The 13,270-nt window shown below is 42.2% G+C and overlaps 1 protein-coding gene across 3 annotated transcripts in view; it reads right to left on the bottom strand.

The window, feature by feature from the left end:
- The window catches only part of PCDH15 (protocadherin related 15), a 642,661-nt gene that overhangs the window by 242,162 nt on the left and 387,229 nt on the right, over positions 1 to 13,270 (bottom strand). For 2 of the 3 annotated variants that reach the window (XM_063164079.1, XM_063164078.1), the window contains exons 6-7: positions 4,776 to 4,790; positions 3,901 to 3,966 (exon numbers count right to left, since the gene is read on the bottom strand). In XM_063164079.1, coding sequence (XP_063020149.1) covers positions 3,901 to 3,966; positions 4,776 to 4,790 — 81 coding nt within the window. The remainder of the gene's footprint in view (positions 1 to 3,900; positions 3,967 to 4,775; positions 4,791 to 13,270) is intronic. The other variant, XM_063164080.1, reaches the window with a different exon arrangement.

The raw sequence follows: 13,270 nt of genomic DNA, 5'->3' as shown, positions 1-13,270 counted from the left end.
TCTGCACACCACATCTCCATTGCCAAACAAACCAGATTTCAGGTTGGTGAAGATAAATTTGAAAAGGATGGTCAAAAACTGAAGGATGGTCCAAAACATTCATAAACACATTAGGGAGCTGTAAGATTGTCTAAAGATGTGGGGAAAATCTATGTGTGGGCAGGGAGGCATAAAGACAATGGCATGAGCTAGATTAAACATCAACTGAAGCACTTTCTCCCTGGAAACATTTCACAGGAATGATAACAACATGTAAACTAATAACTTGAATTTTTTTCCATTATAGAAACACTACAAAAAATAGTGCGCCAAGTAAAAGCAAATTGCAAAGAGTCCTCAAAGTGCCTTTATGGGAAAAATAAGAAAAATCAAGATAAAAAAATCACAGTTTGATGCCTTTCCACATCTACACATACACTGCAAACTTGGGAAATGCTGTTCTCAGAATCCCTTGAAATAAAGATGGAAATAAAGTAAAACTAAGATGACTTTCCTTCATAAAGCTGATTTTTGAATGATAGGAAGCAATAGGCAAAAGTATTTTTATTTAAAATTAAAGAGTGAGATGCTCATGAAGGCAATACAAGAATATAATGGGATCATTCAGGCTGGAAAAGTCTTCCAAGATTGAAGCAGCTTCAAGTCATTAATGAAACAGGAGGGAAAAGCAGGAAATGAACATCCAGCCACAGCTCTTAAGGAATGCATTTCTTGATACACCTGTGCTCAGCCACAGCAAACTTCCAAATTGATTTTACCAAATAACTTTTCTGGGATAGCAGGACTCTTCCTTCTTTATGGCTAATTAGTTCAATTCCAGCCCCACCCTGGTGGACACTGAACATTTAATTGAGTAATGAATATTCAGAGGCATCACTCCCAGTCCTCATCAGCACACCTAAGCCCATCTCTGGAGGGAAGCTACAGATTTTGTGCCTCTGGGGACATTTTCTTCAATCCCTGTGGAGTGTCCCTGAAAACCAAATTAAACCAGTTTGGACCAGCATGGGAAACATCAATGTAATCACATCCATTCTTCCAGCATTACAATATAATAAAACTGAAAATAAATTGGTGCAAGAGAATTAGGGGGAAGAAACCCCACACCTTTGTTTCCTGCATTTTGTGTCCTATTTCCCATGAGTGCCTCCCCACAGGGGGTTATGGAAGGGGATTTGTAGCAGGGTCACATATCCTCTGCCTCCCCTGGAAGTCAGGCTGGAGAAAGGTTGCTGCTGAGAGAGTAGGAAGATGAAAAGCAGGAAAAATAACACTTGACCCACGTACAGCCATGAAAGCTGCACTTCCATGTGTCAGACACCCCCAAGGAACATGGAAGAGAGCAGGAGGTTTGGGATTTGCTCCCATTATTCATTAGAGCACTCACTCATCATAAGGTAAGCAGGGAAAAAAAACCACCAAAATAAAACCAAACCACACCAACACTGACTGATTTTTCTAGGATGGGAAAGAACACAAAGCATTCCTAACTGTGGAATTTTTTTGTTCTGGATGGAGCACCAAGATGCCAGTTCCTATTTGTCCTCACATTAAGGGAATTCACTTTGGTCTGCTTGTTTCCTCTACCCCAACTTCTGCTTTCTCTTCCAAATTCTAATTTAATCTCTAAATCTTTAAATCTTGCCTTGTAGAAATCTTTTCCCAAGAGTATACTTTCCATCAAAAACCCTGCCCAAAGATTCAAAGCCCTTGAGAATTTCAGGCTGCTCATCTGAAGGGCTGCTCCACATGGAGGCCTCCAAAAACTTGGGGTACACTGGCAATGAGAAAGTCTGACCTAGGAATAAGACTCATTCAGGCTTTAAATCAAGTTAAAACCAAGTCTCAAATCCAGTAATTAAATAAAAAGAAATCCATGGGTGAAAGTAACTCTCTGCCTATAAAAACCATCCAGAAAAATTCAGTTTTGCTCTTAATATGATGTGAAATACTATCACCCAATTCAGTTCAACACAGGGAAAATCATACAATAATTCATTCATTCCTTTAGAAAGGTCAAGTTCACTCCTTCCAGGATTGCTCACATGAGCACAATTATAATGTAATTTACTCTTGCACCTAAATTACTTGATATAAAGAGATATCCATCCCATGGCAGGAAACTGTCAAATATTAACATCTCTGCTGATTTCAAGAACATCTTAAAAGGTCAGGCACGGTACCTGTGTGCCTGACTGTGAAAACAAGCAAGAGTTATTTGGGAAAATGTTTTTATTCTGTGAGATTTTCTGGTCTCTGACTTCCTGTGAATTAGGAATGATTGAGCTCAATGTGCCATGGCACAATGGAACTAAATATCTATTCCTAAAGAGCAGAATTTTGTTTATTGCCAGAACACCATGGCCACATGCACTGATGGAATAAAATGTCCCAGCCACTGTTTTGAGATCTCCATCCTTACAGAAGCCATTCCAACCCCAACAACAGGACCATTGGAAGCAACAGTGCCATGGAAGAACTAAAATAAGGATGAGATTTTAGACTTTAAGTGATCTAGAGACTTGTTTGTATAGGCAAGAACAATATTAGGTGGATTTTTATTCCTGCATCTCAAGTTTGGTCACTGGAAATGCAGTTCACCATGCATTCCTTATGAAGTTTGGTATCTCAGACTGAGTTGGGTTGGAAGATGCCTCCAAGCTCATCTCATTCCAACTCCCTTGCTGTGGGAAGGGACCCCTCCCACTAGACCAGGTGGCTCCAAGCCCTGCCAAGCCTGGCCTTGGACACTTGCAGGGATGGGGAGTTCACAACTTCAACCTCACTTTCTAAAGGCTTTCACAAAGTTTTTTTGATGGCAAAGGTGGTTTGGATTTATTTATAACTCCTTGCTGTTAGCACAGATTTATTTCTAATGAGTAGGGAGGATGAAAGGCTACGAGAGATGAGCTATGGCACCCAAACCATTTCAGCTGAGGGGGTCATTCCACCAAAACTGAGCAGGCCACAACTGGAACACATCAGGATTCAACAGCAGCTTGCCAAGAACCAACACATCCAATTCAAAGAGCACATCCATCTTCAGAGCCCTCCTTTGGACTCTCCTGACTACAGGGAAACCATCCCAGGAGGAGGGAAAATACCCTGGTTTTTACAGCCACCCCAGTACCAGAACTTTTTCAGCACAAAGGTTTATTAAAAATTGGTTTGTTGATGAGTTTTACCCATAAATGCATTTATCCATCTGACTTTGAGCAATTCCAACAAGGAAATCCTCCCAGAAAAACAGCAGAGAGGTTCCACCAGCGTCACCTGGCTTTATTCACCATCTCAAGCACCCATATCTGATAAACCACAGCCACACAAAGCACAAAAACAGACCCAGCTTGCAAGGTTAAAAAAAACCCAAACAAACAAAAGAATCCCTAAATACACAGAATAAAAAGCAGGAAAGAAAAGTAACTTACTCTCAGGAGTAACAGCTGATTGTAACAGAGTAAAGCACTTCATCCCATCAAGATATGCTACACAACTGCAATGCTCAGACCACAGATTAACAATCTGAGAACTCTCTGATTTGTCAGGAGAATTAAAATACTGAAAAAAGGGACATCCATTTTCTTTTGAAAGTTCCATGACTACAACCAAGTTCTTCCATTTCAGAGGTGTCCATCAACTCATGTTCCTAAACTTAGTGGGAACCAACAAGCAACCTTCCAAAATCCACATGGGAAACCCAGAAGACCACTTTGTTAACAGTCCTTTCATGCTGCAGAGTAAAACTTCAGCTTTATTCAAACAAAACCAAATACTGACCAGGACTTTGTCCTCTAGTGCCATCCCACTGACTTAAGAAAAATTAAGAAGGTCTGTTTGCCACAAGGGCCTTAAAGAGTGGTTATAAATAATTTGTGTTATAAATAACTGTGGGGCACTCACCGTTGCGACTCTCCTCGTCAATGGGAACTATTGTGGCTGGAGGACCTGCTCTGGCCAACTTGCAATCTATAAAGACGAAAAAAAGAGTTATTTCTCTTTCCAAAAGTAGGATCTCTGGGGTTTTGTTGTTGGGGTTTTTTTCAAGTCAGCATGTTTGGCATGCTGAAGGCGAGTATTCCCTTAAATGTGATGCAGGTATGAGCTACAACTGGTAGTAAAGTTATAAATGCTCAAAACACAGCTGTTTGCTTATCCCTAACTCAGAGAAAATTTGTAAAGCAAGGGAGGATGTGATCAAAAAAGATCTCAGGTGTGATCCATATTTAAAACACCTAAACTGCAAAAATGTTATATGGTTTTCCCTCTTCCTTTGCAGGTCATGAACAATATCCCTCAAACCATAGAATCATGGAATGGTTTGGGTTGGAAGGACCTCAAAACCCAACCTTCCACTGTCCCAGGCTGCTCCAAGCCCCAGTGTCCAAGCTGGCCTTGGGCACTGCCAGGGATCCAGGGGCAGCCACAGCTGCTCTGGGCACCCTGTGCCAGGGAAGGATTGTTGTCACATTCCACCATGATCCAGCTGGATGGCTACACTAATGAATCTGTCTGTGTTTTTCTCCAGAGATCCTATCAGGAATCTCAATGTGAGTCAGGACACAGGGAATACGATGGTAATTTAACCCAAAGAAATAACAAAGGAATGATTAAAAGGTATAAATCATAATTAAAGCTTCACAACAGAAACAAACATAATTTGTATTTAACTGCAACGAAAAGGATCTACTTAGTGAATGGAATTTTAATAACTCTAAGGAGAACGGAAATGAAAAGCAGACGAGCAATGTGCAGGAAGTCATATTTTGCCATCTTACCCTCATATTGCCAGTCTGGAGTCAAAAGTTTAGAGTCATCAATGGAAGCAGAGCAGAATAACGAAAGAAAATAAGTAAGAGATTGTTTGTTTACTCAAATGAGAGGTTCAAAGATATCAAGCAGTACATGCAGAGCTAGCAAACACATAAGTGTAGCTTTAAAATACATAAAAGCATGATCACCACATGTGATGGCTGTTTTAGGACCAATCAGGTTTTCTACATTAAACAGCAGAAAACCAATATCCCCTTTTAAAGCACATGGAAATAAAAGTTCATTAGGAAGAGCTTTTAATTTTCCAAGAGCATCATTGACTCAGTGAGAAAAGAGACAACCATTCTCCTTCCCAATTCTCCACTCAGGACTATGTGAGATTGCCCATGATTTTATAGACCTTAAGAGGCTCCTCTGAGGCATAGCTAACCCAAACTATATTTGTGTGAAATTACATCTTCTAATCAAGCTCTGGGCTCAAAATAGGAAAGAAATACTCAGGTACTACTGGTTCGGTTTTTTGAGGTGTATTTTTTATACACAAATCCCAACAGAAAATAATCTGTAAATTAAACAGAAGAACAAGCAGAGGTAAATTCTGTTTCTCATCTTATGGTAAAAATTACACATTTGTGGACTTGAAAGGACTCAAACTACAGCTCCTTACAGGCTCTAATTACCCCAGCACAGACACAACCTACAAAGGGAGGTGAGAACAGTGAAGCTCAGATCTCCACTGAGGTGACACCTAAAGGACACCTCTACAACACTGGGTTTTCCTCCAGCAGCAGCAGCAGCTTTGTGTTGCCCCTGAGAAAAGATCTCCAAGATCACCAAGCCCAACCTGTGACCAAATATCTCCGTGCCCACTTCACCACTTTAAAGCATAAATAAAATCACCAATGCATGAACTCTCCCCTTCTCTACTCCTTTCATTCTTATATGGTCTACTGTGATACATAAAAATTGAAAATTTTCAGTTTGTTTGGGTTTTAAGAATTAAATTAAGTATTATTTTAAAGCTTTTTTGTTTTGCAGGGTTTAACAGAGCAAATAAATCACCTGGAAAACCACATCTTTCATACCACTGTAGTTTCCTACCAGCACACTGTGTGGGCAGATAAGAAATGTTTGCATTATCTATATGAAATATGGCCTTTTATTTTTTTTTTTCCTGCTCTCATTTTTTTCACTGGATACAATAAACCTTCCAGGGCCCTAACAAAACCAACTTTAACTTTTTTCTAGAGATGTATGTTTTCATTTTAAAGAGGTTCAGGATTTGGGGAACTGAAGGACCCTTCAACAAACTCTTAATTAGGGCAAAGAAGCTCAACAGTAAAAACTTTTACTGCCACTTTGATTTCAGGAACAGCCCTGCTATACCCCGTAAAACAGCAATTGGAAAAATAAAAACCAAACTAAATACCCAAATAAAAATCCAAAGCAGGGACCATTTTTAAGTCTAAAAAAATGCCTATATCTTAATGAAAGAATAATCAACATTTTTTTTTTACACTCCATGGAGCATTCCCACATCTTCTCTGTTTCCATATTTTCTCCCTGCTGGGTGTACCAGTGAAAGTTTCAGCCAAATCAGACCAACTTGTAGTTTATATTCAATAAAAAAATATCAAAATTACAAGCCAAATCACATGCCCACATTAACTTTTCCATCAAACACACCTGAATTTCCAGAATTATTAACAAAACATTGTACAGTACATTTAAAAGAAGTGTTTAGCATTTAAAAAAAATGTCCACCATTCCAATATGGATCTTGGGAGTCTCAGAGAAAAGGCAGGGCTGGCCACTGAAATTCAGCAGTTTGCAGAGGATTTATTGCAAGTGTGAGCAGGTGAGGCAAGAAAATTTATCATGAGATAAATTTCAGTGAAAAGAAGAGATTAGAACAAGAGCCAGAAGCATGGGAGGGGGAAAAAACCAGCGAAACAACGATGATGGGAGTAGCAAACTTCTGGATCAACCCATGGCACCAGTAAGAGATTTGTGAAGAAGTTTTATCACATAGATTAAAGTTTACAAATTATTTCACATCATTTCACCATGCCAACACTACCCAAACCTCCTTTTTCAGTCGTCACCTCACCCTTCCCTTCTGCAGAAACAAACCTAACTAAGCCACAGACTCAGCTCCACATCCATCACCACACTCTGAACAGATAACTCTAAAATTGCAGTCAGACACAAATTTCCAATTCAGAGACAATTTAAACGAAAAACCTTGAAGACAAGTGGTATGTTGTAAATATACATATGGGGAGGGCGGTTCCTTTTATTCCCCCCTCACAAAATATAATCAATAAGCAGCAATATGGGTCCAAAAAACCCTAAGTTCAAGCACTGTCTGTACAACCAGGCACCAGCCAGAGATGGTGGGAATTCCTGTGGATGTGAGAAACATCTTTGGACTGAGCCAGGTGCAGAGAAAAGTTATTGCCATCATCAGGAGGATGGAGAGCCAGTCTTATAAAGATGACAGAAGTTGGAATTTATTTAATCAAGGATAATGGAAACTCTCTGGAAATACACTTGGGTAAATAAGCAAGGAGGAGAAAATAAGCTCCTTAAGAAAAAGAGCAACACCAATGAGCAGCGTCCCTTAGGAAATTGTCCTCAGTGCTGTCACATGAAAGAGGCTCCATATTTTGGAGAACCCCTGAATGTTTGGACTGAAAGGGATCTTAAATCCCATCCAGCGCCACCCCTGCCATGGCAGGGACACCTTCCACTGTCCCAGGCTGCTCCAGCCTGGCCTTGGGCACTGCCAGGGATCCAGGGGCAGCCACAGCTGTGCCAGGGCCTGCCCACCCTGCCAGGGAACAATTCCTAATTCCCAATGTCCCATCCATCCAGCCCTCTGGCACTGGGAGCCATTCCCTGTGTCCTGTCCCTCCATCCCTTGTCCCCAGTGCCTCTCCAGCTCTCCTGGAGCCCCTTTAGGCCCTGGAAGGGCTCTGAGCTCTCCTTGGAGCCTTTCCCTCCCCAGCTCTCCCAGCCTGGCTCCAGAGCGGAGGGGCTCCAGCCCTCAGAGCATCTCCAAGGCCTCCTCAGGACTCACTCCACTTCTCTCAATTTTTTCTCCAGTATTCTGTTGAAATGATCCTCAACAGAAATTATTTCAGCACTAAGTCTGCTTTATTCAACCCAAAAATGCACAGAATAGCTGCAGCCCCAAAGGTGACTTAGGAAGGAAATATTTCCACAAGACTTTAAACCCAAAGAGCAGAAAGGTGCCCCATGTCAGTGTATGGGCCTTGGTAGAACTCTTTTAGCCATTATTTTACCTCTTCCAATTTTACACTGCAGTTTATTACCAGAATGTATTACCAGAACATGCCTCTGTTCCAATTTTCTCAACAAAAAAACAAGTTGTCCTTGAAATTCCTGGGCATAATGGAGTTGTTTTTGAAGTCAAATCATGATAAATCAAACACACTTTAAAAAGGAAAAGCATTCCATAAATGAGCTTCCCTCCCTACAGTTTTCATGATGCATTTTACGTTTAGGCAGCAATGCCCCTGCCCCAAACTCCTTACAGGAAAGGCAAATAGAACTTGCTAAATAAAACAACAAGCTCTGAAGGCTTTCCTAAGACCTTGCAGCAAATCATTTCTGTTCCTGTTGTTAACTTCACTGTTTTTCATAACAGTGCTTCTGCTTTACCCTTCTTTAATCAAGGGAAGGGGATAAACAAAGGGCCTCTCTCCTTGGGAACAAAGTGAGAACCTCTTTAGCAAACTCTCCATGTAACAGTGTCAAGGCTCAGCTCGATTTGGTTTCTGCTGGCTAATTTTCATTATTTTAATTTCTAATTATTTTTAATGAGATGGCTCAGAGGAAACCCTCAATCACTGTCCTAGGTGAGACACTCAGCAAGGTCAAACAGCCTGAGTACAAACACAACAACTTGAATAATCAGGTATTTTCCCAGCAGACACCTCCTGGATCATCTTCCTTTCACCTCTGAAACCCCTTCAAATCCCCTTCCCATCCAGCATTTCTATTCCTTGGAGGACTTCTCTCTGTTTTACAGCTAAAAACACAGAAAATAATCCATAAAAAAATAAAACAATGGTTGACGAACCAGCTAATAACAAACTCCCAGTGTGGGGAACCAACAGGCAACACCCAGAGGTCTGCAGACACCCAAGAGGAGAGAGTCTCCAGTGGGAGGTGGAAAAACTGGATGGTCTTGGAGGTTCCTTCCAACCCAGAGCATCCTGTGACTCTGTGGTCACAAAAGCTGGGGTTTGCCTGACAGCCAAATGTCCCCTCCAACCACCCCTGTGTCCCACAAACCATGGGGGTTTGCAGTTTCCAGCAGCTCCCTTTCTCCTCGTGAGCTCTTCTCTTCATTCCCACCATCCCAAAGGCTATCTGCACCCTCACGGCCCCTCTGCCACCTCCAAAGGCACCAGCTCCTCCAGAAAAGGCTTTCACAGGGTTTTTCACACTGGTCTCCTGCTCCCAGTCACTGCAGGGACTCTCAGGATGGTTTGGGCTGGAAAGAACCTTTGGGATCCTCCTGTTCTAACCCCTGCCGTAGACAGGGACACCTTCCCCCATGAACAACGGGTTGAGGAGCAGCTGCAGACACCTGAACTCCTACACCACTCTCTGTGTGTGGAGGTTGCCAGGCTCCAGCAGCTTTTGCAAATCTCTTCTCAGAAACTTTTGTGAGAGGCCCCATACTCACCCTCCTGACAGGGACAGCTGAACCTCACACGCACTGAGATTGACAATGCAGGCATCAAGGCAGAGGAATCACAGTCATCCAAAATTGTATTTATACCCCCCCCACCAAATACAATCACTTGGAAACCCCAAGAACCATTTGTACTTCCTCTATCTCTAAATTCCAGCTCAATAAAACATTTGAATGAGATGGGAGCAGCATCAGGAAAGGGTTATTCTGGGCTTGGTGTCACATGGCTTCAAAGTTTATTAAGAAAAAAAGCTTGGCCCACAAAGGCCTTAAAAATTTAAGTGACTTCAAGCTCAAAGAGTCTCCCACAAGACTTGAGAATGGATTTGTATTTGCATTAACAGAGCACAGCTGTGAGAAATAAGTTCCTTAACCTAGTCCTACCCCTCCAAAGACAAAAAAAGTTTCAACTTGACACAAAAAATAAGTGAGGAGCTCTTCAGGGAGAACAGCACAATCATCACCTGGAAAACAAACAGCCAGCCTCAACCTTCCTGGGACACAATTCTGGAAATAACTGCAACCTCCTCCTGAGCACTTCTGAAATAAAACTGGGGAAAAAAAATCCACTTCCTTATGCTAATCACCAACTCTTCTTCCAGCTGCTGCAGAAACACTCAATCATTACCCTGAGTTATTTCATTATTTGTCTTATATTCAAGTTTGCTTTTATTTAGTCAGATAAATTGTTCCATTTGTTTTTATTTAAACAGTCACAGAGAGTGCAATGGGCAATTTCAAACCCCTGACTCAGTTCCTAGCAGATACTCAGCCCAATTGAAAAGATTTTCCATTTAATAAAGTTCTACCCACTAACTGTTGAAGGAAATTATTTTATTTGTTGGCAGAAGAAAAGTTTATTTTTTATTTTTAACTGAAATGAGGACCAGACTCCAAATTTTGTCAGGAATTGTGGAAGGCTCCTCAGCATCAATCCCTTATTTCCTAAGGCTGCTCCCAAGACACGAAAGAACAAAGTATTAACTCTAAAATTTGGGTTTTTTTGTTAATCTTCCCAAATTCTACCTGATTGCATGAAAGTGTGCAGCATCCAGAACATCACGTTCAAATTAAGATTGCTCCAAGTCATGGCTTATTCACATGGTACCATCCCATCACAGTGCAGGAAGAAGCAGCATCCAGCCATTCCCTCCCAACCTTCTATTTCCTCCATGGCTCAAATAAACCACTTTATCATCCCCAAACACTGCAGAAAATCAGATTTTATGGTGAGTTCAGGGCTCTGATCCGCTTCAGTGACTGTGTGCTGTCAATAAGACAAATGGCAAAATGGAAAATTCTTCAAGGAGACACTAAAAGCCACTTTCTTTGATATGCATGTGAAACAAAACACCTTGAATGGCACAACATCCAATACAGAGAAAATTTCTGTGGGAAGGAGGCAATGACAACTTTGATACTACAAAAAGCCTGATCGAGCAAGCAAGTCCAAATTATCTCCCACAAAGTGGGAGCAGAGTTCAAAAAAAGCCGAGGGGACTTTTCTAGGACCTAGAGGGGAGCTAAAAGGTTGGATTTGTTATGTTGATTCTTTCCCTCTGTGTTTATAAGCATTTTAATTTAGCTCGAGAATTAAACAAAGCCAACTCTCAACATTCACCAGTTTTAGTTTCAAGGATATTCTTTTCTTCAACCATGATTCTTTTCCATTGTGGAGAGAGGAAGAATAGAGCTTGTGAAACAGAGTTTGGAGAGTGAGAGATGAAGAGGGGCTGAGAAAACTAGGAATTCTCAGCCTGGACAATAAAAGGGTCTGTGGAGACCTCACAGCTCCTTTCAGGGCCTGAGGGACACAAGGGAGCTGGAGAGGGACCCTGCAACAGGAACTGGAGGGACAGGACACAGGGAATGGGTTCAGACTGACACAAAGGAAATTTAGAAGGATATCAGGAAGGAATTGTTCCCTGGCAGGGTGGGCAGGCCCTGGCACAGGGTGCCCAGAGCAGCTGTGGCTGCCCCTGGATCCCTGGTAGTGCCCAAGGCCAGGCTGGACTTTGGGGCTTGGAGCAGCCTGGGACAGTGGAATGTGTCCCTGATTTTGCAGGGGGTGGAATTTTGGATCTTTAATATCCCTTCCAACCAAATATTCTCCAATTTTAAAATATTTAAAGGCTTTTCTCCCCATTTCGTCTACATGGTTAAGCCCACCAAACACTTAGACAAGTCTTGGAGACACAAAGTGAGAATCACCAAGTCCCATCCTCAAGCCTGAGTCACTAATAACACTGTGGCCACTTTAAATAAGGAATGAAATTATTAATGAGGAAACAGACACTTGATTTCTGCCTGACCACCAGCTGGAAATTAAGAGTTTTTATGTGAGGCACACACAAGATCCAGGATGGAACAAGCCCAGAACTAAAGGCCAGGGATTCAATAAAACACTGCCAGCACAATGAGTGCCACGAGGGCAGCTGTGCCCCTGAGGTGGCTGGTGATGGGACAAGCTGCTGAGAGAGCACAATTCAAGACATCTCCATCTTTCACAACCCCAGCCTGGGGTCTTTTATGGATCGAAACCCCCAGCAAAGCTCCTGGGAGCTGGCGATGCCTGGGAAAGCAAGAGCAGCTTTTCCAACCTGGAGAGGCCAGCAGTGAAATTCCTTCAGGCTGATTTAAAGCACCTCACATTTCTCTCTCTGCCTGAACAGGTATTTCTGTTCCCAGCTGCACTTGATTCCCCAAAACCACCCCAGCTGCTCCTGAAGGAAGCAGTGCTTTGTCCTCACCTCCACTTCCACCCAGCAGGGAACACTCAGGGGGGGAAAAACACAGCCATGAAAGAGTCTCTAAAACTCCATTTACACACTGAGGGTGCTCATAAAGAGCCACATAGAGCCATACATTTAAAGTGGGTAACCGAGCAACCCCGGAGCAGGGGAGAATGCCCCGCCTCGTTTCCTGTGTGGCCATTCAGCTCCACAGCTGGGCAGCTTCAGAGGAGCTTGGCATCACCTCCTACATTAGCTGGCTTGTGCTGCCATGGCTCTGCATTGAGAAGGGCATAAGAAGGGCTTTCACGGGCTATTTGCGGCTCTTCCTGAGAGAAATCCCTAATTGCAGAGTCTGGGAAGGCACCCCAGCAAACCTGGGCTTGGTTCAGACCCATCTGAGATCCTGCTTAAACCACCCAGAGTTTGTGTGCTTTGATCAGAGCTAAGCCCTGCTCTAAAATTTGGAGCTCAGGCATTCCAAAGCACGAGGGAGAGGTGAATTTGGGGTTGGGTTGGGTTTGAACTGGACAAAAAGTGAGGCTGGGTGACAATCCAGTGCAAAAAAAAGGACAAAAAAGCAAATAAAGACCATTATGGAAAGCTCCTGTTCCATTTCAGGACACACAACCTGATCAGCTAATTTATCTCATGGCTTTCTTCTTCCATTCTTTTATTTTACTTTATTTACAGATACAGTGTCTCTAAAGAGTTTGGGACCTGCAAATAGCCCTGCCAGTGCTGTGCTTTGCTATTTTATTTTTACAGCTTGAGATGAATGCAGAACCATCCCTCTTTCAGACATTGTGCTTTTAGATTGAAATAACTCCCCATTTTACAAGCAGTTTTGGAGTTAACAGGAGTCTTTAAAAATCATACTTGTGCCTGAAAACACTGTAAAGCACATAAAAACATGATACTATGCCAAGCAGCAGCTAAAATTACCATTACCAAAAGTCATTTTTAAGACCATTAAAAAGCACTGGATGAGTCGAGAGAAGCTGCAATATCTTCAGAAGTGCTTTCAAAAATTGATTAA

Source organism: Melospiza melodia, chromosome 9 (genome assembly GCF_035770615.1).
Source record: "Melospiza melodia melodia isolate bMelMel2 chromosome 9, bMelMel2.pri, whole genome shotgun sequence".
In the NCBI taxonomy this organism is placed as follows: Eukaryota; Metazoa; Chordata; class Aves; order Passeriformes; family Passerellidae; genus Melospiza; species Melospiza melodia.
The sequence above is the reverse complement of the archived record's forward strand: the minus strand, read 5'-3'. Positions and strand labels throughout refer to the sequence as shown.